This window comes from Chrysemys picta, chromosome 10, assembly GCF_011386835.1.
Source record: "Chrysemys picta bellii isolate R12L10 chromosome 10, ASM1138683v2, whole genome shotgun sequence".
In the NCBI taxonomy this organism is placed as follows: Eukaryota; Metazoa; Chordata; order Testudines; family Emydidae; genus Chrysemys; species Chrysemys picta.
Genome location: NC_088800.1, coordinates 31,521 through 57,924, shown reverse-complemented (window position 1 = coordinate 57,924; position 26,404 = coordinate 31,521). Strand labels below are relative to the sequence as shown.

General features: G+C 43.7%; 1 protein-coding gene across 1 annotated transcript in view; it reads left to right on the top strand.

Annotated features, from left to right (window-relative positions):
• Positions 1-26,404, top strand: part of IQGAP1 (IQ motif containing GTPase activating protein 1) — a 158,377-nt gene that overhangs the window by 104,287 nt on the left and 27,686 nt on the right. Inside the window, exons 24-32 of the mRNA XM_005300627.5 lie at positions 2,202-2,357; positions 2,526-2,689; positions 4,085-4,309; positions 11,647-11,787; positions 11,879-11,963; positions 14,954-15,186; positions 23,143-23,275; positions 23,665-23,767; positions 25,036-25,171. Of these exons, the coding sequence (XP_005300684.1) occupies positions 2,202-2,357; positions 2,526-2,689; positions 4,085-4,309; positions 11,647-11,787; positions 11,879-11,963; positions 14,954-15,186; positions 23,143-23,275; positions 23,665-23,767; positions 25,036-25,171 (1,376 nt within the window). The remainder of the gene's footprint in view (positions 1-2,201; positions 2,358-2,525; positions 2,690-4,084; positions 4,310-11,646; positions 11,788-11,878; positions 11,964-14,953; positions 15,187-23,142; positions 23,276-23,664; positions 23,768-25,035; positions 25,172-26,404) is intronic.

The window sequence follows — 26,404 nt, the reverse complement described above, 5'->3', positions numbered from 1 at the left end:
AGTAGCTGGTACAGAAGAAGACTCTGATAGTCATTCATTAATCACACATCAGCCCTGCAATGCCCATTAGGCATTGGGTGAAAGTATAACAGCCATCCCTTCTGGAGCAACCCATCAGGGCAGCCTGAGACTAAAAACATATAGTCCTTGCTTTCATTTCATCACTTCCTGGCCAGCGCAGTTCAGATAAAGCTCAGATATCAATGTTCAGGCTTTTCAACTGCTTGATGAGGAGAACGGCTTTAGTTGTTTCAGACAATATTCAAACGTTCCGGGCACCAATTTTACTTTTGCTGCCAACAAAGAGGATACCAGAATGGCCCTTTTCAAGGTTTCATTGGTCCTTTTGGCTTCAGTGGAAGAGAAAAACACTTGGCTGCTTCAGCTGCAAGGACAATTGACCAGATTGTTGCCAGTGCTCAGCTTCAATATAAACACCTTCACAATGTGAGCGTACCAACCCTGACCACCCAGCTGCTCATCTCACCCCTTGTACAAAGGAAAGCCTAGGAGAAGAGACAACATAACCTGAAGGGTCAACATATTAGGGCTATGTTTAACTCATGGGGCAGCACATTCCACAGTGGAAGGCTCATCGGTCAGAATTCCCTGCCTCCTATCCTATCCTCTGGCAAGGAATTCCACAGGTTGACTCTGCGTTGTGGAAAAAATACTTCCTTTTGTTTTCAACCTGCTGCCTATTAATTTAATGTGGTGAACCCTAGTTCTTGTGTTATGAGAAGGAGTAAATAACACTTCCTTATTTACTATCTCCACACCACTCATGATTTTATAGACCTCTATCATATCCCCCCTTAGTCGTCTTTTCCAAGTTGAAAAGTCCCAATCTTATTAATCTGTCCTCATATTTGCTCCAACCCTCTCCCTTCCCCTCTCTTACAGTCTCTTCATCTCAACTTCGCTCTATACCTGCCCCCCATACCCTCTTCTTTCCTTACCTGTCCCCTTCCCTCCCTTCTATACCTTTTTCTTCTCAATTAGTTCATCCTCTCCTAAGTAAACCTAGCAAAACAAAAAATATTGTGGAACTAATGTGAGCACTGCTCCCATCCTGTTAAAAGAAGAACAGGAGTACTTGTGGCACCTTAGAGACTAACAAATTTATTAGAGCATAAGCTTTCGTGGACTACAGCCCACTTCTTCGGATGCATCCGAAGAAGTGGGCTGTAGTCCACGAAAGCTTATGCTCTAATAAATTTGTTAGTCTCTAAGGTGCCACAAGTACTCCTGTTCTTCTTTTTGCGGATACAGACTAACACGGCTGCTACTCTGAATCCCATCCTGTTGTTCGCTTTGCTTGTGTTATACCTCTTCCCTCCCCCCCCCCCCCCCGTCTGTCTGGTCTATTTAGATTGTAAGCTCTTTGGGGCAGGGAATGTCTACTACTCTGTACAGCTCTTAGCACAAGGTGGCCCCATTTGTGTGTGTTCCTTAGGCACTACCATAATAAACTTGATTCATAATAACAAAATCTGGCTGTGCAGAAGCAGCTGCATATCGGACAGGACCCTGAGGTTGTGAACCTGAGTATCGCCGCTTACCTCAGTCCTACCTGGATTGAGTCTGTCAGCTAACCATCATCCAGGACTCTGGGTAAATCGGTAAATTGTACCTGGCAGATTCAATAAAACAGGCTTTGTCTGTAATCCACATATTGAAGACCTCATTCCAAACCAAATCACCGCTCCTTCTGGGGCTCTGATTCCGAGGATCACCTTCTCATGCTGCCGCCTCCTCCTCTTACGCTTCCAGTATGCCCCAGCAGTTTCATGTGCACCTTGAGCCCCACAGTACCCCAACAAGAGTGGGCCCTCAGGGAAGTGAGCAGTCTCTCAATACAACACTCTGGGTCCACTAAGAAAGAAACAACTACTCACAATGATGGTCTCTCCCAGCCTGCAGCTGCAATCGAGTGAGGAACATCTCATGGCTAGTTGTATTGAATGCAGCTGATGGATTTAATTAAATCACCATGGGAATGCTATTTTTGATCATTGCTAGCAGGAAATCATCAACTAATTAAACCAGTGCAGTATCCATTGCACACCCAGGTATAAAATTGTGCATAATTTTCTGTGCAGTATTAATAAATATAGAGATTAAAGGGACATGATTTTAAAAAATGTGAATGAGGATTTGGGGGATTTAAGTTAGATTTGAGTCTCTCTCTGTCTTTGCAGGATGTTGTCTCTCATAGTAAGAAACTTACCAAGAAGAACAAGGAGCAGCTGTCTGACATGATGATGCTGAACAAACAGAGGGGAGGTTTGAAGGCTCTAAGCAAAGAGAAGAGGGAGAAGCTGGAAGCATATCAGCACCTGTTCTACTTGCTTCAGGTAAACAGCTCCCCAAAGGCTTAGAGATTTTGTCAGCCTCTGGCCATGGAGACTTCTATGTCTTGAATCAGTCATCACCTGTGCATTGTGCTTTGGACCCACTATTGCCACCAGTTGTCCTGGCCTTTATGGGAGTGAATGCTGAACCTTTTTTTGTTGTTATTGTAGACTAACCCCACCTACTTGGCCAAGCTGATTTTTCAGATGCCTCAGAACAAATCCACCAAGTTTATGGATTCTGTGATCTTCACGCTGTATAACTATGCATCCAATCAGAGGGAAGAATACCTGTTACTTCGGCTTTTCCAGACAGCACTGCAGGAAGAAATCAAGTATGTGCTGCCATGGCCTTCCCATACAGATGGCTTAAAGGACCGTTGTTATGATGGCATTTATCACCTGATGTCTTCTGCTACACTGTTTATCCCTGTTCATGCTTGGGTCTCCAGTTTCTGTCTAAGAATAATTTGGTTTTCCCTGAAGCGCAAAGAAATATCTGTTAGCTTGGAGAGGAGCTATTCAATAATAGCCATTGAGGAGAAAACAAGCCTCTTTACATAGCGTTTAAGGATGATTTTATTTTAGATTAAAAGCATCTGCTTTTCTGAGGAGGAAAATTGGCTAAATGAATCTGTTTTGGAAAAACATGTAACCACAATGTCAAGTGATTTAAACTGCTGGTGTGCCTAGAGTAGCTCCAGCTTTGTAAGCCAATAAGGAGCTTGGAAAAGGACAGGCAGGAGAACTAAGTGCTTGCCTATATGACAGGTTACTGCACAGCAAGCTGGAGTGTTAATCTACAGTGCACCAACTTGCCGTGCAGTACACTGCTATGAGGACACTGCGCTTTGCAGCAGTATACTAAACCACATTGCGGGACTTTTACTATGCTGTAGCAGTGATCACACAGGATGTTACTGCATGGCAATCTGGTGCACTATAGATTCGCGCTCTGGCTTGCTGCATGGTAACTTGCCATGTAGACAAGTTGTAAGAAACTGAAGTGCAAACTCAGCTTGTCTTGGATTTTCAACAGCTAATGAGAATGCAAGAGCTCAAATAAAGCTGTAGTAGTTTACATTCTTATAGGCTGTCAGTTTGTGGACACAGGCTTGGCACATTCTTTGTGGTCATGTCACATCATAGTCCAATTCCTCCCAGTGCACAGCTGGGGCCTCATCACTGAAAAAGAATATAAACTATCTCTCTGGAGACTTTTCTGTTAATTTGTTGTTTTCATCCTTTCAGCGAGTCATGCTATCACTAAATGTAGTTTTTCTCCTAGTCTTCTATGATGATCTGTCTCTTATAGTGAAAGAATACTGTACATATCTTCCCTGCCCCCCTCCAAAACACACCCATTTTCTCTCTCTCTCCCTACAAAAATGTTTTTGAAGTGTTGTATTTAAAAATGAAGTGCAAAATGTGCTGTAACAGCTCTAAGCCTTGGTATTCTGGGCACCAGCTAACTGTGCTACATTTCTTAGATGAAGGTGCTAAATTTTGTGCCCATGCTGCCTCCTAGCACACCTGAGCCAGGAACCATGAAGCTCCTTAATGCACTCTTTGTTGTAACTTGTTTCATTGAAATTTTGTAAAAATCCACCAGCTTTACAAAAGAAACCAACACATTCTGCCTTAAGAAGCATGCATCATGAAATGAGAGTGTTGCATAACTGGTAAAACTATTTCTAATTAGTTTTTTATTCATGTTAATTCTCTTCCAGATCAAAAGTAGATCAGATACATGAGATTGTGACTGGAAACCCCACTGTTATTAAGATGGTGGTAAGTTTCAACCGTGGTGCCCGTGGCCAGAATGCAATGAGGCAGATCCTGGCACCTGTTGTGAAGGAAATCATGGATGACAAATCACTCAACATCAAAACTGATCCTGTGGACATTTACAAATCTTGGGTTAACCAGATGGAGTCGCAAACTGGAGAGGCCAGGTGTGGGAACTCTTACTACTTTTGTTTTTTTACTTCTCAGCTGCCTTACGTTATCTGCTTTTTGCCTCTCTGGCTTCACTGAGTTTCTCTTCCCAATTTCCACTGGGTTTAAAGAATGTTTGACTCATCAAATCAATTCCTGTTGGGTAGTTGTAAAGTTGATGATGGAATGTGACCAACAGGCTACCCACCTAAGGTGTCAAGAAAGTCTTTCACCTTTCCTACAGGAAAGGGAAATAGACCTTGGCATCACCTGCTTTAAAGGATTAATTAGACATCTAAGGGGTACTTTCTGAGCTATAAGAGACTATGAAGAAAGTTATCAGGAATCAGCTTCTTGTCAGTTTTGGTTGCATAGTGTGCATTTGAAGTGAGATACATACAATAAATGCTGTGATGTGCAATTCTGTAGTAATTTAGCAGATATCCTTCCTCCTCCCTATCCTGGCATATTGAGGATTCTCTGAGTAAGGGGGTGAGCTTTGATGCTTCAGGTGCCACATTTAATGCTAATTTCTAGACCACTTATATTAGGTCAGGAGTGGAAGAGCTTTTACTTGTTAGTGTCCTCTTAATTTTTTCTGCCTCACACAGCACTGTTTGGAGTCTCCATAAGAGTGACCATCTTATAGCAAGTTAATGGCAAAGAGTTGCAATTCTCTTTATTAGTACTATTGTTTATTTTTAATTACAATAGCATCCAGATACATAAACAGAATTAGGGACCCCTTTGTGTTGGATACTCTTTAAGGCAGTCCTATTGGTTTTATTTCTCTCAGTGCATATCATTGCATGCATCTAGAACTTGGAATAGGTTCAAATAGAGATGATTTTTAAAAACACATACTGAAAAATTCAAACTGAGTGTTGCCAACAGTTAAAGTACTCTGACAGTACAAACTGAGTTTGCTCACTCAGAAATCCTGACCCTGTCCAAAGAGATAGGTCGTGTAGCATGCTCTGGTAGCCAAAACTAGCTATGTTAAGACTGAGGGTGGGGTTAAGTTTCAGGGTTGAGGGCCTTCTGCTGACAACATCCTATAGTGTACCCTCTGGCCCTAACATCTAAGGGCTGTCAGCTTAATCATCCCAGCTTCAGCTGAAGACTATGCAGATACTTCAGCTTGTGCGAAACACAGATGCCTGCTTTTCCACAGAGAGTGAATTATACCTGTTCCCCAGAAACTGCCCAGCTTTCCAGTTTGTATCCAAGCGTTGAGCAGTTTGGCTGTTGAAATGAGCACTCTGCTCACTTGTCTGGGCTCTGAAGGGGAATTGACCCTTCTTGCTCAATCTGCATGCATGCTCTGCAAAAGGATGCTGCATTATTTTCTCACTACGTCCAAAGGAAGGGAAAGAGGGGGCGCTACCAAGAAATCCCCAGCCCTTCCACTACCGAAAGGGAGAGCAGGAGCCCAGTCCTTCTTTGAGTTATTGTCCGCATATATTCCTCTCTGGGTGCACACGTGCCCTATGCACATGAGATTTAATTCTTTTGAATAGCAGTGTCCACTGCGGCTATGCGCTGGGAACTCTCGTGACTACCGTAGCAGAGGATATAAGGGGTGGGGCAGCCTCAACTGCCTCTCACTTCCTTCTTACCACTCTTGAGATGGAACCCTGCAGTATCCACATCTCTTCAACCTGCAAAAGATTTCTTAGATATTGTTATTCTAATTCCATAACTACAGTTGTTAGTTAGTTAGCCTACCTGTTGGTGATAAATAAACGAATAAATAAAGTTTAGATAGATGTACACTGTGGAAACGAAGCATTGATACGGTTTCTCTCCCGCAGTACCCTATCACCTCCCTGTACAAAGCGCCTCTCCCCCCCCCCACACACACACACACAACCTAGTCCATGTGGCCAAAATGGCTGAAGGCAAAGATTCAAGATTTGCCCCTCCTATGATTCAGCAGTGGTATGTCTGCTGGAGACTTCAATGCAAGCATCGGTTGACTGACCCCATTTGCTGAGAGGCCTCCTCCAATGCCTCTGTGAGCCATCATGTTACCCCTGCTCAAGGGGTACTCGCAAGCCTTGTTCTTTGGCAGCTTCCACTTCGAAGCAGAACAGAACCTGTAAGGAGACCCATACTAAGGACCAGGGAAGATGTAGCTCTCGCGCTCCTGATAGGAAGCGGGTCCTCTTCTAAGTCCCTGGCCTGTGTTCTACAGGAGGTGGGACTAGATTATTACAGTGGTCCCTTTTGGCCTTGAAAGTTATGAATTTGTGAATCCATCTCTTCAGAGGTTCTGATCGTGAGCGCTTCCACTCATTGGCAGGGAGCACAGCTGGACCAACTTCAGATTTGGAGGAAATGGTTGGCTCACAAATATCCCTGTGTGTCAACGTGCTGCAACTCCAAGCTATTCAGTTGGCATGAAAGGCATTCTTACTGCTCCTTCAGGGTCTCCAGACAATACCATGGCAATGCACTTGGTGAAACTCTCTGGGTAAGGATAAAAGGGATAAAAAACGAGTGATATCATGGTGAGGTCTACTATAGATCACCTAGTCAGGTAGAAGAGGTGGATGAGGCTTTATTTAAACAACTAATAAAATCATCCAAAGCACAGGCCTTGATGGTGGACTTCAATTACCCAGTCATCTGTTGGCAAAATAATACAGCAGGGCACAGATTATTCAACAAGTTCTTAGAATGTATTGAAGACAATTTTTTATTTTGGAAGGTGGAGAAAGCAACTAGGGGAGAGACTATTCTAGGTTTGATTTTGACAAATAGGGAGAAACTGTTTGAGAATTTGAAAGTGGAAGGCAGCTTCGGTGAAAATGATCATGAAATGATAGAGTTCATGATTCTAAGGAGTGATAGGAGGGAAAACAGCAGAAAATGATAATGGATTCAAGAAGGTAGACATTAGCAAACTCAGAGTTGATAGGTAAGATCCCATGGGAAGCAAGTCTCAGGGGAAAAAACAGTTCAAGAGAGTTGGCAGTTTTTCAAAGAGACATTATTAAGGGCACAAGAGCAAACGATCCCACTGCATAAGAAACCACCTGGCTTAACCTGAAGATCTTCAATGACCAGAAACTCAAAAAAGAGTTCTCCAAAAGGTGGAAACTAGTTCATATTATGAAGGATGAACATAAAAAAAGAATACAACCATGTAGGGACAAAATTAGAAGGGCCAAGGCACAAAATGAGATTAAATTAGCTAGCGACATAAAGAGTAACAAGAAAACATTCTACATTCTGAAGCTAAAATAGGGAAGAACAAGTTAAAAATTATTTACGGCTAGTCTACACTGGCTATGTTAAAGCGCTGCACCTCCACAGTTTTTTCATACCCCTGAGCAAGAAAGTTGCAGCGCTGTAAATTGCCAGTGTAGACAAGCCCTTAGATATTACTAGATGTCTTCAAGTCAGCAGAGCCTGATGAAATGCATCCTAGAATACTCAAGGAACTGACCTGAGGAGATATCTGAGCCATTAGCAATTATCTTTGAAAACTTATGGAAGATGGGAGAGATTTCAGAGTCCTGGAAGAGGGCAAATATAGTGCCAATCTATAAAAAAGGGGAATAAGGACAACCTGGAGAATTACAGACCAGTCAGCTTAATTTCAGTACCTGGAAAGATAATGGAGCAAATAATCAAGCATTCAGTTTGCACATACCCAGAAGATAATAAGGTGATTAACAACAGTCAACATGGGTTTGTCAAGAACAAATCCTGTCAAACCAACCTGAGTGCTTTCTTTAACAGGGTAACAAGACTTGTGGGTGGGGGGGAAGCAGTAGATGTGGTATATCTTGATTTTTAGTAAGGCTTTTGATAGGCTATGTCTACACTGCACTTTTGTCGTTAAAACTTTTGTCGCTCGGAGGTGTGAAAAAAACACCCCTGAACGACAAAAGTTTTAATGACAAAAAGCGCCAGTGTGGACTGTGCTTTGTCGGCGAGAGATGCTCTCCCGGCAACGAAGCTACTGTCCCTCATTGGTGGCAGTTTTATTTTGTCGCTGGGAGAGCTCAGTGTAAACATAGCCATACTGTCTTGCATGACCTTCTCATAAACAAATTGGGGAAATACAGCCTAGATGGAGCTACTATAAGGTGGGTGCATAACTAGTTGGAAAACTGTTCTCAGATAGTAATTATCAGTAGTTCACAGTCAACTGGAAGGACATATCAAGTGGGATCCCACAGGGATCAGTCTTAGGTCCGGTTCTGTTCAATATCTTCCTCAATTATTTAGATAATGGCATAAAAAGTACACATAAAGTTTGATGACGATACCAAGCTGGGCAGGGCTGTGCTTTGGAGGATAGGATTAAAATTCAAAATGATCTGGACAAACTGGAGAAATGGTCTGAAGTAAATAGGATGAAATTCAATAAGGACAAATGCAAAGTACTACACTTAGGAAGGAACAATCAGTTGCACACATACAAAATGGGAAATGACTGCCTAGGAAAGAGTGTTGTGGAAAGGGATCTGGGGGTCATAGTGGACCACAAGTTAAATATGAGTCAACAGTGTAACACTGTTGCAAAAAAAGCAAACATCATTCTGGAATGTATTAGCAGAAGTGTTGTAAGCAAGACACGAGAAGTAATTCTTCCAATCTACTCCATGCTGATAAGGCCTCAGCTGGAGCATCGTGTCCAGTTCTGGGCGTTACATTTCAGAAAGATGTGGACAAATTGGAGAAAGTCCAGCGGTGAGCAACAAAAATGATTAGAAGTTTAGAAAACATGACCAATAGGGAAAAATTGAAAAAATTGGGTTTGTTTAGTCTGGAGAAGAGAAGACTGGGGGGACATAACAGTTTTCAGGTATGTAAAAGGTTGTTACAAGGAGGAGGGTGACAAATTGTTAACCTCTGAGGACAGGACAAAAAGCAATGGGCTTAAATTGCAGCAAGGGAGATTTAGTTGGACATTAGGAAAATCTTCCTAACTGTCAGGGTAGTTAAGCTCTGGAACATATTGGCTAGGAAGGTTGTGGAATCTTCATAATTGGAGGTTTTTAAGAACGGATTAGACAAACACCTATCAGGAGTGGTCTAGTTATTACTTAGTCCTGGTTTGAGTGCAGGGGACTGGACTAGATGACCTGTTTGAGGTCCCTTCCAGTCCTACTCTTCTGTGATTCCATGGTTACATCAACTGGCAAGGAGTCTGGTCAGAGAGTTTTCAGCACCAGGTCACCATGGTAGCTCTCCATCTTCAAGAACCTGGGGGACCAGCTCAGCAGAGACTTTTCTGAGAGCCACAAGTAGTCCCTCAAGTCCTCAGGCCTCTGGACAGTCTTTTGCCAATGGGGATACTTGATGATAGTCTTGTTTGCAGTGTGCCACAACAATGAATACCAAAGTTTCTGCTCAGAGGAGGTGGGTGTCCAGGATCCCTCACAGATACTTTCCTCATCCTATGGACCCTAGTCCTCATATACACTTTTCCACTGATAACCTATGATTCCCCAGGGTCCTGTAAAGCTCAGACAGAACTTGGGGACTATCATCCTAATAGCTCCAGCTTGGCCAAACAGTTCTGGTACTCAGACCTGATGATGATGATGCTTTTGGGGCCAATCACCTTACTGATTCTGCCTGGCCTGCTCTCATAGAACAATGTCAAGCTCCTGCATTCGCAGCCAGAGTTGCTGCACTTGACAGCCTGGATGCTGGCTGGCTGATGTCCACCAAGAGGAGTTAGAATCCTAGAATATCAGGGTTGGAAGGGACCTCAGGAGGTCATCTAGTCCAACCCCCTGTTCAAAGCAGGACCAGTTCCCAACTAAATCATCCCAGCCAGGGCTTTGTCAAGCCTGACCTTAAAAACCTCTAAGGAAGGAGATTCCACCACCTCCCTAGGTAACCCATTCCAGTGCTTCACCACCCTCCTAGTGAAAAAGTTTTTCTTAATATCCAACCTAAACCTCCCCAACTGCAACTTGAGACCATTACTCCTTGTTCTGTCATCAGGTACCACTGAGAACAGTCTAGATCCATCCTCTTTGGAACCCCCATTCAGGTAGTTGAAAGCAGCTATCAGATTCCCCCCTCATTCTTCTCTTCTGCATACTAAACAATCCCAGTTCCCTCAGCCTCTCCTCATAAGTCATGTGCTCCAGACCCCTAATCATTTTTGTTGCCCTCCACTGGACTCTTTCCAATTTTTCCACAGCCTTCTTGTAGTGTGGGGCCCAAAACTGGACACAGTACTCCAGATGAGGCCTCACCAATGTCGAATAGAGGGGAACGATCACGTCCCTCGATCTGCTGGCAGTGCCCCTACTTATACAGCCCAAAATGCCGTTAGCCTTCTTGGCAACAAGGGCACACTGTTGACTCATATCCAGCTTCTCGTCCACTGTAACCCCTAGGTCCTTTTCTGCAGAACTAGTGCCTAGCCATTTGGTCCCTAGTCTGTAACAGTGCATGGGATTCTTCCGTCCTAAGTGCAGGACTCTGCACTTGTCCTTGTTGAACCTCATCAGGTTTCTTGGCCCAATCCTCTAATTTGTCTAGGTCCCTCTGTATCCTATCCCTACCCTCCAGCGTATCTACCACTCCTCCCAGTTTAGTGTCATCTGCAAACTTGCTGAGAGTGCAGTCCACGCCATCCTCCAGATCATTAATGAAGATATTGAACAAAACTGGCCCCAGGACCGACCCCTGGGGCACTCCACTTGAAACCGGCTGCCAACTAGACATGGAGCCGTTGATCACTACCCGTTGAGCCCGATGATCTAGCTAGCTTTCTATCCACCTTATAGTCCATTCGTCCAGCCCATACTTCTTTAACTTGCTGGCAAGAATACTGTGGGAGACTGTATCAAAAGCTTTGCTAACGTCAAGGAATAACACGAGTTGATAGCAGTTCCTTAACATCTTGCCTCAGAGCAGGAAGCAGTCCATGAGACAAACTTACGAGGTTAAATTAGATGGTCTTCTATTTGGTCTGTACAGCAGCATTTAACACCCATACAACCATCAATTCCAGGTCTTGACACTTGATGAAGAAACAGAGAGGTGCTTAACATCACCGCACCCCTGATACCCTCAGTTACAGTGGTCACAAGGGCTCCAAGGGCGCAGGCATGATCCCAACAGACACTGCTATTAAAAAGACGTCAATATCTTGCTCCTGGGGGACATGCACCAGAGTTGAATCTGTGTGGCCAACACACCCTGCAGTAACTGTAGTATTCTTTGAGATAAGTAACTATATTTTCTTACCAGCCAAGCAAATTAAGGCTAAATGGCAGTTTTCAGTTCAAGTTGATAGTTGGAAACCGGACAGCCAACCACCTTGTTGAAAGGAATGCTCAGGCCTCATTCACTTGTGGGTTTTGTCTAACAGTAAGTTGCCGTATGATGTTACACCTGAGCAAGCCCTGGCTCATGAAGAGGTGAGGACACGCCTAGATGCATCCATCAAAAACATGCGGACAGTGACAGACAAGTTCCTGTCAGCCATCGTCAGCTCAGTGGATAAAATCCCGTGAGTACAATGAGCTGCACCATTGCTTTCTGAAAACTATTGTTGATTTCATGCTCACAGAGTCTTCCTTGCGCTCTTGTTTCTTTCACAGTTATGGCATGCGCTTCATTGCCAAGGTTCTGAAAGATTCACTACATGAGAAATTTCCTGATGCTGGTGAGGATGAGTTGCTGAAGGTAAGGACTTCAATACCTTTGCTCTCCTCTTGACAAAGAGTAGTGTGTATGATTGCAAATCAGACCCAGAGCCAACCTGGCTATTGCAGAGACAGATCTATGTTTCATCCTGCTCCCTGGAATATGTACGTGATCTTTTACATTTTAGTGCTTTCTTATTAAGGACATAAATCAACTGACTTTTGTGTTGTGTGTGAATGTTATTGTGTATGGTACAGGGCTTAGAAGGAGGGATCCTGTCACTTCTGCCTTGTTTTTAATTTCCTTTGGGCATTTGATCCTTCAAGTTTCTTTAACTTGCTGTACAGTTTCTGCCAGTAAGTGAATCTTTGTTTTTGCTGAAGCAATCACAGCAAGATCTTTCTTTCTTAAAGAGACAATATCAGGTTAAAAATGTATATTAAAATTCCAATATCCTTACCTGTGTTACTAATAGCACCCCACAGTATTTCAACAGCAGGATATACTACATCGCTTTTCACCATTTCTACTGTATATTTGCACCTTTCTGCTGTCACTGTCTAATTAGTATCACTTTCTGGTTTTCATTCAATATTGAAATGTGGCAGTGCTTGACTTACAGACACATTTAAAATTCCAAAACTCTTTCGCTGAAATTAAAAAATAATAATAACGAAAATATTTTTATTTTCATGAATCCCTTTTTAATTAACAAACCCGAAGTTTAGAGCAGGGATCGGCAACCTTTGGCACGCAGCCCGTCAGGGAAATCCGCTGGCGGGCTGGGACGGTTTGTTTACCTGCAGCATCCACAGGTTCGGCCGATCACAGCTCCCACTGGACGCAGTTTGCCGTTCCAGCCCAATGGGGGCTGTGGGAAGTGGCGGCCAGCACATCCCTTGGCCCGCGCCGCTTCCCGCAGGCTCCATTGGGCTGGAGTGGCGAACTGCGGCCAGTGGGAGCTGCGATCGGCCAAACCTGTGGATGCTGCAGGTAAACAAACTGTCCCGGCCTGTCAGCGGATTTCCCTGACAGGCCGCGTGTCAAAGGTTGCCAGTCCCTGGTTTAGAGCATAGCACACCTGATAGTGTCTCTTTAAACTGCTCTGCTCCTACTTTATTTAAAAAAAAAAAAAATCTGAATGCTGTTTTCTTCTCTCTTCTAGTTCTGTGCTTTCCCACACTGAAGCATCGATTCTAGACTTTCTGTGCAGGTGAATTAACTTTTTTTCCAACTGTAAATTTAGAGAGAAAGCTGCAACTTTCCCTAAGCTTTCCTAAACCTGCTCTTTGTAGAAACAATATAGTTGTAAAGATGGCAAAGTCAAAGCTACAGACAGTGGTAGACTTAATGCTCACATATGATTAATAGATGTTTAAGAACAGAAGTGGCCCCATACAACAGAGTTCTCCATTTTTTTCTTAGTTTGGTCATGTATTAATAAAGAGGGTGTCTATCAGACACATTTCCCATTCCCAGTTTTGCAGCCCTCACTATCTTTAATGATCACACAGCAGCCTGGTGTAACTACAGCAGTTGCTTACATGGAAAAATAATGCCAAGGAAGTACTTTATTTTTAAAAGTTCCACTGGTGTGTCTGACCCCTGAAAGTGGTTCTATTGTAGAAGTGTTAAGCTGGTTACTCCCTGATTTCAGCTGTTTGTTCAGGCGTCTAGGCTCTTCCATACATCGAAGCACTTGGAAATCAGGAGATGATGATGTATGACAACACTCCACCACAACCAGAAAAGTTCCATGGCTCACCAGAAAGCCACAGAACACACTGTGAGAATACAGCTCGAGGATAGCTAGTGGGGTCTTAACTCCCTTTTCCTGGAATATCTTTAGCTAAATGTCACATGAAGATAGAAGGAAGCCTATGAGTACATGGACAACATATTTATTAACTGTTGTCTTCATTTTCTGAGGGTTTTAGCTGTTTACATTTAACCTGGTATTGTATAGTAAAAATCTAATTCACCAAGTAGTCCTTCTAGTATCTTCTTTTCTCACTTTTCTGGCATCTGAGTTGAAATGGTTTCTCAGTTTTGCTAATTCATGGTTATCTTGAGATCTCTATGGAAAATTTCAGTTGATTTCTTCAGGAATTATTCTGAAGGGGGTGTATGAAAATTAGTGTATGTTTTTCACCAGTATTACTACTCGTCAAATCTGTCCACTGACTTCCTGTCTCCACCACATTAAATGCAAACTTTGGTCCTTGCCTTCAAGGTTCTCCTCAATTTTACTCCCCCTACTTGTCCCATCTCACCATTCTTTTGTTCTGCCAATGATGGCAGACACTTTTTTTGCTTACAAGCACCTTCATGCCTTCTTCCATGCTGCCCTTTATGCATGGAACACCTTCCCCAAATCAGTTTACACAATCACTACTCTATCTTCCTTCAGATCCTTTAAGTATCACCTCTATTCTTGTACCCATGTTAACTGCCCAATAACTATGTAAAGGGACAAGGTGGGTGAAGTAATATTTTTTATTGAACCAACTTCTGTTAGTAAGGGAGGCAAGGTTTGGAACAGAAAGTTGGTCCAATAAAAGATATTACCTCACCTATCCTGTCTCTCTAATATCCTGGGACATGGCTACAACAACACTGCATCAATAATAACTATGTAAGCAGCCTGTTAGTAACTCATTAATAGCACTTAGTCATATATCTTATTTATAAATTTTTAAAAAAATTATAGGCTACAAATTGTACATTTAGTTAAGAATATCTACAACCTTGCCTTCCTTTTGCTAGTACCATTGTCTTCTCCTTCCCGCTTCCATCACGATTAACACCCTAGTGCATCTTGTTCCTATATAATCTGTAAATTCTTTGGGGGCAGGGGCTATCTCCTAGAGTATGTATGTATAGCACCCAATATAGTAAGGCTCCAATCCTGAACTGGAGTCTGTGTCTGATGCAAATAATAATAATTTGTCAAAGCAGAGTATATAGAGCCCAGTCATAGCCTGTGTCACTGCCTCTTGACATGCTTTTCTCTGCTCAACTTTTCCCAGATCATTGGCAACTTACTCTATTATCGCTACATGAACCCAGCTATTGTTGCTCCAGATGCATTTGACATCATTGACCTTTCAGCTGGAGGTCAGCTGACTACAGACCAGCGCAGAAACCTTGGTTCCATTGCAAAGATGTTACAGCATGCTGCATCCAATAAGATGTTCATGGGAGACAATGCTCACCTAAGCATCATTAATGAATATCTCTCTCAGTCCTATCAGAAATTCAGGTAGGAGATCCCAGCTAATAGGATGGGAAGTATGGAGAAGGGCCATATTGCAAAGAAATAAAGGTAATATTTGGGCTACCTGCTGAATTTGAACTGGTTCAGTCTCTTAAATGTACAGTCTGTTGTGTCAGTGATTGCATTTGAAGGTCTGGATCAAGGCACCCTGCAGGTGGCAAGAAATGCTGGAACGTCTTCCCTTAACTTGCCATTTCTTTTCTTTTAAAGGAGTGGGTCAGAAGATTGTGCCCTGAATCAGACTTAACTGCCGTTGCACAAAGCTGTTATTTGTGTTATAGATTATATACTATATACTTATAATTAGGTTATAAGTATGTTATTAAGGTTGAAAGATCAAGCACTCTAAAGTTAGGAGATGCCACAATTAAAGTTGCCCTTGTGTGTATTTATTATGATACTGTCTTGATCGTGTACAATTTTTCCATATGACCCCTTCAGACCACATTGCCTTATCATGTGAGGAAGTAATGAGCACAGAGTTGGCAGTCAGGAGGATCTGAATTGTAATCCTACCTCTACCAGCGATTCACTTTGTGGCCTTAGGGAAGTCACTTTGTTGTCCTCTTTCAATTTTCCCGCCAATAAAATGGGATAATAATACTCTCCTATCTTGCAGGAGAGTTGTGAAGATAAAATCACTAATATTTGTGAAACACTCTATATTATGGAAATGAGCACCATAAAGCCCATGAGGAAATTTAATAATTTTATATTTATTGCAGGGTTTGGACAGCGTAACTAAGGCATGGGGCCATACAGTAAATAATCAGTGAGGATAAAAAGAAACGTGCCCTGAATACAGGAGTGGTTTAGTGGAAAATAGCATGTGTTCATGTAATTAAAGATTGTATCACAACACAAAAGGAAGATGAAGTAAGACTACTTAATTGTAGCATAGCATTTCCCAACTTTTGAGTGCTTGACTTTGCAACCTTATTAACATTTTTAATGTATGTAATATCCTAAGTGGATATTTTTTAAAGGAAAAGGGCTAATACAAATTCTGTTCTCTGTAACTATGAAGGCCACCCCCGTTATGCGTCATCAGCTTGGACCCCTAAACCTGAAGCATGGCACCACAGACTCCCTCTTGCTGTACGGAGATAACTTCACTAGCTGGCTACCAGAACAGTCCATTATCCTATGTGAACCAGCCATTAGAGGCAGATGCGTAATTCCTATGGGGAGATGAATGAGTAGCCCCATTTTACAGACCACATAGCCAAGGACAAATATCTGGCAGGTTTTTTCTGAGAGACAATGTGGCTAAATGGATGAGATTTGGGATTGGCATATTAGAGATTTGGGTTGTGTTCTCAGTTTCAGTAATCTGTCTATTTATGAGGCCTTGCTTAATAAGGGTTATGAAGAGTACAGAATTAATACCAGTCAGAAGAAGTCAGTCTAGAACTTTTGATCTCCTGGCTCCCAGTACAGTACACCTTACTGTAGACAAAAAGGTATTTTGATGGGAGGCATCAGAGGAAGAAAAGAACAGGTGATCAATTATTTTTTTGAATGTCCTCCCCCAGAGATTCTATTCTGTGTGTGGATTACTGAAGTGAGGCACTGGGGCACTGTTTGTGCACAGTACTAATGGAATCTTGAGGGGTGTTAGCACAAGCCAAATTCAACCTGTACTGTGAAATACAGATGAGCAATGGTGATTTTCAACAGTTTATAACTCTGCCAAATCTGAACACATTTACAGGTCAATAAAAGGCATCTCCCTGGCCCCAGAACTGTACCCTGTCAAATTTCAAACTCTTGCTACACACTATGTTGGTGGTAAAGCTCTTCAAGAAAGGATTATCATTTTTTATAATGGAAAGTGCTAGACAACTGAAATATAGAGGTCACATCTGCTTCCCCTATAATAATAGTAATAATGTCGGATAGAACCAGACTGCCTCTGCTTTCTTCAGTTTCATGACCATAGAATCTCTCTCCCCCCGTTGGATGTGTAAACGAAGCCACTAGAGATGCAGGGTAGCACCTGTCCAGCAGATACTGGGGAAAACACATTAGCATATCTTATGTACCTTCACATCATGTACTAAAGCTGACCCACAAAGACCAACATACCTTCTTCTTCAAGTGATGGTCCCTGTTGTATTCCACTGAGGGGTTTATGCATGCACACCATGCTCCTGGAGCCGGAGAATTTTAAAGTAGTGTTCGCTGGCTCATGCATGCGCCCTGGCTTGCCTCGTGGTTTCATCTGAGGTGATAAAGGGTGGACTGACAGCGTCTCCAGTTCCTTTTCACTGCCGCATGGTCCGAGTCAGAACTTTCAGTAGTGTCCTCATCTCTGACCCACCTTTAAATACATTGTTGTAAATAGTTCTTAGAATTGTAGAGTTTTATAGTACTTTATAGCTATTTTATCGTAGTCCTTGTAGTTTTAGTAATTTAGGGTTTATTTGTCTACCCTCTCCCCTGCCTCCATACACGGGCGCTGTACTATACCCAGAATCCCAGGCTTGAAACTCTGTGCCTCCTGTCTGCATTTCTCGGGCAGCAACGAACACCAGTGCTGTCTCTACCACTTGGGAGAAGCCCACATTGCATCTGGGTGTAGTATCAGCCAGTCCTTCCCCAGCTGTACCTGAGAAAGCCCTGCTCTCTGCCTCTGGAAGCAGCTTCTTGAAGTCTCCATGAGGCTTCACTCGAACTTGGGCCAGGGGACCACCCCCTGTACATCGGCCTGAAACAGCGAAGAGTGCACCTCCTGCTACCGAGACCGAATCCAGCACCAGCGGTACCACCATTGTGAACCCCATGCCAGAGCCTCCGCAGAAGGTAAGGAAGCATACCCATAAGCATGGGAATAAGTCTTCCTCAAAAACTAAGAAAGTGGATGCTTCTTCCACTAGTTCGAGCCATGGATACAGAGTGCACTCTAAACCACGTAGACAGAACAAAAAGTCCCACAAGCAAGGAGATCCGGCGGTCCCAGATACTGGAACACAGTACCATCAACACTGGCTTCCCATAAGATGCGGGATCTGCCCACTCCAGGGAAGTCCACAGCACCACCACTAGTTCCAAGTAAAGAGAGGGTACCCAGAACACCAGGGAGATTGGAAAAGGCGTTTGAGCTCCAGGACGTCTTTGCCTTAGCAGAACCGGGATTACTGCATTTGTTGGGACCCACTACCTCTAGGGAGACTATTTCTTCCCCTCATGATATGACACTATTGTGAGACCCCTCACGTCCTGCTTCGATGGTCTATGCACTCCCACTGGCTCGACGGTACCGCTGATGAAACTAGAGTCTTCCTCTCATCCTCTGATAAGTCGGACACTGGAGAGGGATTATCCGTGTTGTGCCAACCGGAAATGTACTTACAAAGGCGGTCCAGATCTTGGAAATAACCTCCTCTCCAACCAACATGGAGCCATTGGTTCCCTATGCCATGGGGACCACTTCAAGACCCTCCGGATCCAGACTACTGGCCTTATTGGGGGTCCTTGTCCCAATTACCCCCCCCCCCCCCTCAGAAACTGGCTGATCCACAAGGGAGCCTTCACCTGCCTCCCCATTGAGGGCCCCTTCTAGCAGGCATTTGGATCCATTGCTGGAGGAGGAACCCCTCAGCACAGCTCTGATGGTGCCACCAGAACTGGAGAGATTCCCCTCCTCTTCACTGGATGAAGCAGTGGCTACAGCATCCCCTTTGGCTCCGGACAACTTTAGGCAATTTCAGAAACTACAAATCCTGCATCTTGGCAAGAGGTTAGACTAGATGACCCTTTCAGTCCCTTCTAACCCTATAGTTCTACTGTGTAGAGTTGCACGGAAACTACACATTCCCCTAGAGGAAATCCAGGATACCCAGCATAAATTCCTCGATATTCTCCACTCATCAGCATCACCTAGAATCACATTGTCTAGTAACAATGCCATTCTTGAACCAGCCGAAACAGTATGGCACACACCAACCACATGCAGGCCTATCCTCAGAGGGGCATAAAAAATATATTATGCTCTGGCTAAGGGGTCTGAGTTTCTCTTCTCACCCCCTTCTCCTGAACTCTCTGGTGGTCCAAGCAGCAACTGAACGAGCCAGACAACAACACCTGCACTCCACACCATCCAACAAAGAGGGCAAACGTTTGGGCCTTTTGGGGTATAAGGTTCTGTCCTCTAATTCAGGATTGCGAACTATCAGGCCAAATACGATTTCCTGAATTACAGCAGACTGAAGGAATTTGCTGACTGACTCCCACAACAAGACTGGACTCGTTTCCAGGCAATCATTACGAAAGGGAAACTGGTGGCCAGAACATCACTCCAACTGGAGATGGATGCAGGAGATACCTCTTCCAGGGCTATGGTTATGGCTATAGTTATTTGTAGAGAATCGTGGCTCCACTCCTCCGATTTCCCTTGGGAGGTGCAAAACACTATTGAATACCTCCCCTTTGATGAATCCTATCTTTTTAATCAAAAGATGGATGCTTGCCTACATGCCCTCAAGGACTCCAGAGTCACCCTTCACTCTCTGGGTATTTACACACCTGCTCTGAAGTGCAAGTTCCATCGCCCGCCACCCACACAATGCTACTGATCCCTCCAATTTTACCATCAGTGACCTTATAAGCCACCAAGGAAGTGACAGAAGACCCAGAGATCCCACCCTCTGGGACTCCCCTTCACACACTTCCACCTTGCAGCTGCAATCCATAACTAAAAGATATTTCTGAGTCAACCTCAAGAGCTGCCAACCGCCTTGCCTACCACATTACGACCATTCTACCTCCTTTGGGGATCATCCTACCACACTCTTTCCAAGCTTGGTGTGTGATAACAATGGACAAATAGGTGCTGAACATAATCCAACATGGCTATACAATCAAATTCATCATGCTACCTCCTCCAAAGCCCCCCAATCATTCCTCATGGACCACTCTCACGACAGCATCCTCACCCAAGAGGTGAACTCCTTAGTGCAACAGGAAACGGCAGAATGCGTTCCCCCAGAATATCAAGGAACTGGGTTCTATTCCACTTACTTCTTGATACCCAAGAAGAAAGGTGGGTGGAGACCAATTCTGGACCTCAGTCACCTCAACCACTTCATTTGCAAGCCCAAGTTTCATATAGTCACACTGGCAGCAATCACCCCATCCTGAGAAAAAGGCATGTGATTTACAGCTCTTGATATGCAAGACGCTTATTTTCACATCGATATCCATCCGGCCCACAGGCTCCTAGTTGCACAGTCCAGACACAAAGCCCAAGTTTCAACTTCCATGCTGCTCAACCTTCTTTCATCCCTCGAATATTCTTTCATCCCACCATCAACTCAGTCACAGCATGGGCTTATCTACCAGGAACAGATTCCAGACACTGTGAGAACTCATAACTCACATCATCAACAATCCTTATGTTCCGGCCAGGACTTATCTGTCCCTCCTGGGCCACATGGTTTGTGTACATAAGTCACCGCCTTTGCTCAGTTTCATCTTCACTGCCTCCAGATGTGGCTCCAGACAGTTTACTTCCCCAAACATCACACCATGGACCTCATGTTGACAGTCCTCCCCAGGGTGCTCTCATCCCTCCAGTGGTGGATGGACCCATGTCATGTCTGCACAGGGTTTCCCTTCCTCTCCTCCTCCCCAGACAAGATGATCATCGATGCATCCCTTGTAGACAGGGGAGCACACATGGGCAATCACATAACACAGGGAGCATGGAGTCCTTGGGAATTCAGGAGGCACATCAACATCCTGGAACTCCGAGCTGTAAGAAAAGCATGCCAAGCCTTTCTCTCATTCATCTGTTCCCATCATGTTCTTATCAACTGTTTTCTACATCAACAAACAAGGGCACAAGATCAACTGCTCTATGTGCAGAAGTGGTCAATCTCTGGAATTGGTGCATCACCCACCATAACCTCTTGTCTGCAGCCTATCTCCCAGGGACACACAATGTGATTGTGGACTCGCTAAGCAGGCAGTTTGCAATTGACTGAGTGTGAACTCCATGACTCTGTAGTTTGTGCCATCTTCAACTGATGGAGGATACCTACCAAAGACTTCTTCACCTGCCACATAAACAGCAAATTCAACACGAACTGCTACAGGGCAGGACTTGGTCATCACTCTCAGGGCTATACTCTCATACTCACCTGGTCAGCCCAAATCAATTACGCCTTCCCTCCTCTACCTCTACTGCCTCCAGTATTCTGTAAGATCAGATGAGACAGAGTGATCGTCATTCTGATCACGCCCTGCTGGCCCTGACAGTTTTAGTTTCCCAACCTCCTATGTATGTCAACCCGTCCACCAATTCCCCTCCCAATCTTCCCTGATCTGCTGATGCAATGCAACAGTGAAATCAGACATCCCAATCCATAGGCACTCCGCCTTAGAACGTGGTATTTGGATGGGCATCTACTCTAGAATGGGCCTGTTCCTCAGCTGTGCAAGACATCCTCTCCTGCAGCAGGAAAGAATCCACTAGGCACAGTTATAGGGCCAAGTGGAAATGTTTCACTTCCTTAGCCCAACAAAAGGAACTTTCCCCAGAATGGGTGGGGATTTCCCTCCTCCTTGACTACCTCCTGTCCTTGAAGGCATCGGGTCTTGCCCTCAGTTCTTTGAAAGTCCATCTAGTAGCCATTAGTGCATTCCACCCTCCTGTGGAAGATCACTGTGTTCACACACCTGTTAACTATTTTGGAAGGCCCTCATCAGAACCTTCCAACCCATCACTCTGCAGTGGGATCTGAATATAGTTCTATCTGTACTAATGAAATCACCCTTTGAACTGTTGGCATCATGCTCTATGTCATGAAAGTCGCCTTCCTTATTGCTATGACTTCTGCAAGAAGGGTCAGTGAGCTTGGGGCCATGATGGTAGACCCCCATCCCTCCCCCCCGCCTTTCACAATTTTCCATAAAAATAAAGTCGTCTTGTGCCTGCATCCCAAATTCCTGCCAAAGGTAATCTCCCAGTTTCACATTGATCAATCCATTCACTTACCTGTTTTCTTCCCAAAACCACACACATTTGCTGAGGAACGACTCCCTATACAGCCGACAGGTTTTGGCCGACCTGCAGAGGACAAGACTCATCAGAAAGCCCCCCAAACTGTTTGCTGCACTAGCAGAAAGACATAGGAGTCAGGCAGTCGTCATCCAGAGAGTCTCCAAGTAGATTTTGTGTTGCATTACATTTTGCTATCAACTATCTGGCATGCCTGCCTTCCCCTAGTGGGATACAGACCCTTTCCTCAAGAGTCCAGACTTCAACCACAGCCTCCCTTCAGGATGTCCTACTCCAGGACATACGTAGAGCGGCCACATGGAGTTCCATGCACACCTTTGCAATGCACGCCTTAGTACAAGACTTGGCAGCAGATGCCTCCTTCGGCTGGCAATCATCTGCATGACTGTTCCATCTTTATCCTCACACCCTCCTCTGACTTAAGTACTGCTTGCTAATCACCTTCAGTGGAGTACAGTAGGGATCATCACTCAAAGAAGAATAGGAGGTTACTTACCTTTAACTGGAGGTTCTTTGAGATGTGTGGTCCCTAACGGCATTCCACTTCCTGCCCTCCTTCCCCTCTGCTATGGATATGTCTGGTTCAGGGTGGAGAAGGAACTGGAGATACAGTCAGTGTGCTCTGCCCTTTATTGCTTCAAATGAAACCACGAGGTGAGCCAGAGCACATGCGTGGACCAAGGACACTACTTTCAAATTCTTCAGCTCCAGACTCTTAGTGTGCATGCGTAAACCCCTCAGTGGAATACAGAAATGGACCCACACATCTCCAGTTACAGGTAAGTAACCTCCTCTTATTGTACCAAAGTTCCAAAGAACAGCTCTGCTTGGGACTATCACAGGGAGCCAATGCCTTGGTTATCTCAGTGCTTGTGATTGGCAGGATTGTGTTGATTATTTTTTCTTTTTGTCTGAAGACGTTTTTTTCAGGCTGCCTGTGAGGTTCCAGAACTACAGGATAAATTTAATGTTGATGAATATTCTGACTTGGTGACTCTCACTAAACCAGTTATCTATATTTCCATTGGAGAAATCATCAATACACACACTGTAAGTATACACCAGTCACATTTCTTTCTTGCAGAATGGCCCTTCTGAACAATCTGTTACTGATTAGTTTAATGTGAGTCATTTAACAAATTCAAATGTTGACGATATTGTTAAAAAAAAAAAAAGGCAATATCTTCTGAACTGTCAAAATGTTGAGGTCAGTAGTTTGTCTGCTTATGGCCTTTTTAATATTTTTTTCTTGTGAAGTCATCTGATACTTCTTATGTGACGATGCCAGACATTTGCCTGCTAGTATCTTCACTGGGAATCTCATGAACTGAGAGGAATTCTCTCCAAAGAATATAATTGTAAAAATGTAATTCTTAAATTGGGTGAAACAAGACACAGGAGGAACAGTTAAATTATTATTTTTATTTGTATTAATCTAGCTGCTTTTAGATCATCAAGATGCGATTGCGCCTGAGCACAATGATCCAATTCATGAGCTGCTGGATGACCTGGGGGAAGTTCCCACTATTGAGTCCCTGATAGGTGAGCTGCTCTTCTTTTACATGAGGGAGATGTTATGTTCTTCTGAGTAGCTCCAAGTGTGGTTTAAAAAAATTACTATAAAGAATAATCATAGTTTGGGAGGGAATTGGTGCTATACAAACAGCAGCAGCCTACAGTGTGCTAGGCTAGGTTACCCCATAGGGCTTTTCCATCTCTGTGTTCTATGAATCTGCGAGGCACTGTATCAAATGCTTTCCTCCAACGCCAGGGCTCTGTGTGCCTCCCCTTCCACCATACCAGGTTTCCTCATTTTCCCCGCCCCCCCCCCCCCCCCACACACACACACACACACACACACACCTTCCCCTCTCACCAGGGACCTGAATTTCTAATGTGAAAAAACATTGACAGATCTTTCAGTCCTCGTTCATGCAACGTAAAGGTCTAGTCTACACTTAAAAGTATTGCTACCATATCTATGTCAGTAATTGATATAGATAGCTATACCAGCAAATGCTTTAGTGTAGACATATCAGCCAAAAAAGTCCTTTTGCCATTATAGCTTATTTAATTCAGGGAACTGTTATAAGCTATACTAGCAAAAGAACTCTTTTGCCAATGCAAGCTGCATCTCTACTAACTATACCAAGAAACCCTTTTAAGTATAGATAAGGCCAAAGAAGCAACAAAGGGCACAAACTGAATTTCTTTTCTTTGGTAGGTCACATTTAAGCTTATCAGTAGAGAGGCAGGTTGAGATGCAAGATGTATCACACACACACTCTGATTTGTATACCTCTGAGGCACCAAAACCTGAATTTACATGAAATCTTATTTTTTTTAGTATCCATTTTCTATCAGTTTGCTGAAGAAGGAGGAGTGTTAGGAAATCCTAAATTATGTACACCTCTACCTCGATATAACGCCATCCTCGGGAGCCAAAAAATCTTACCGCATTATAGGTGAAACTGCGTTATATCAAACTTGCTTTGATCCACCGGAGTGCGCAGCCCCTCCCCCCCCCCCCGGAGCACTGCTTTACCGTGTTATATCTGAATTTGTGTTATATCGGGGTAGAGGTGTATGTGCAAGATGAACATGTTTTTAAAACCCATAAATGGGCTGTAACAGGTCCTTTAAAAAATGAATTAAGTGTTTTTCTGTACGGTGCTGGAAGGAAAATATTGCAGACCCAAACAGCCCATGACAATGTTTGAATACATTCTAACCTGTGTCACTATCATCACATCTGGCATTGGGAAGTAGGTTCTTTCATTGATAACTCACCTCTCCTTTTTCTACCCCAGGGGAAGGGTCTGGTAACATTAATGACCCCAACAAGGAGATGCTAGCAAAGACTGAAGTTTCTCTTACACTGACTAATAAATTTGATGTTCCTGGCGATGAGAATGCTGAAATGGATGCAAGGACAATCCTGCTGAAGTGAGTGATGGGTAATGGCCTATAGCAGTCGTCGCTTAAATAAGGGGTAGGATATTAATTTTATGGGTTGGACTATGAGGGAAGAAAAAGGCAACAGTGATGTCAGGAAATGAAAGAATAAATGAATCCAAGCCTGTTAAAGTGCACACAGCTTGTATCCAGGGCCCCTAGATTTTGTGGCCAGTGAATTTGTTCCAGGAAAACCCCATTGCCAAAGCATAATACTGGGGAATGTAAGGTTTGTCATTTTAAAAAAGTGTCTCCAGTTTTCATGATTGTGAAGAAAACCTTCCAAACACAAGCTGAGTATAACTGATATAGTGAAGTCCGTACAAAGTCTGAAACAAGAGCTCTGAAGTGTGTGAATGACCTTTATTGTCTTGAATACATTTTTAACTCTGAAGCTACTGATGTCAATTTTAACTGTGGACAGGAGCACCACCAGTTTTCCGCCACCTAGGGCCCGCCCGAAATGTCGCCCCCCCCACAGAGGCAGCAGAAGGTCCCGCTGCGGAAATACCGCCGTGGTCGCCGCCCCCCAAATCGCAGCGCCCTAGGCGACTGCCTAGGTCGCTTAATGGGTTGCGCCGGCCCTGACTGTGGACATAGTTAACTAATTCACAGCAGATCATTTTAGCAGAAACACCCCCCTAGATCTCTTCTCCAGTGCAGTTCTGTGTTATCAATACAAAATTTGTGACACATTGAAAATTTTTGGGAGGGGAAATGTGCAATATATGTAATAGTTAACTCGCATGTTAAATTCAACACAAGAAATACTGTACTGTTGCATTCATTATTTTCATACTGAATTCAGTAAAAACCTTAAGGCAGATTCTCTGCTGTGCCTCTCGGGAGGTGCAGGCTGCAGGAGCAGGGAACACAAGTGGTAATTTACAGGGTTTTCTCCACAGCTGCCAGTCATCTGCTCTAGCAGTATTGTAAACCCCAAAAGTTAAAATATCATGAGTCAGATCACAAAACATGAGATTGGCCTCAAAATTATGAGGTTCTTCTAAACAAAAATCACATTTTTAATCTCCTTCTGATTTTGAATTTCCCTTTTCCCCCTTAGTATGTGTGATTGTGCGGAGATTGGGGCTAGCTCATTGTCACACGTGCACAATTGATTGATTTGATTCTAGTTCAGTTTGCTTCTCTAAAATCCATACCTGCCAACATCTTGTGATTAAAAAAGTACATTACACAAACTTGTATTAAAGGGCTACCTGA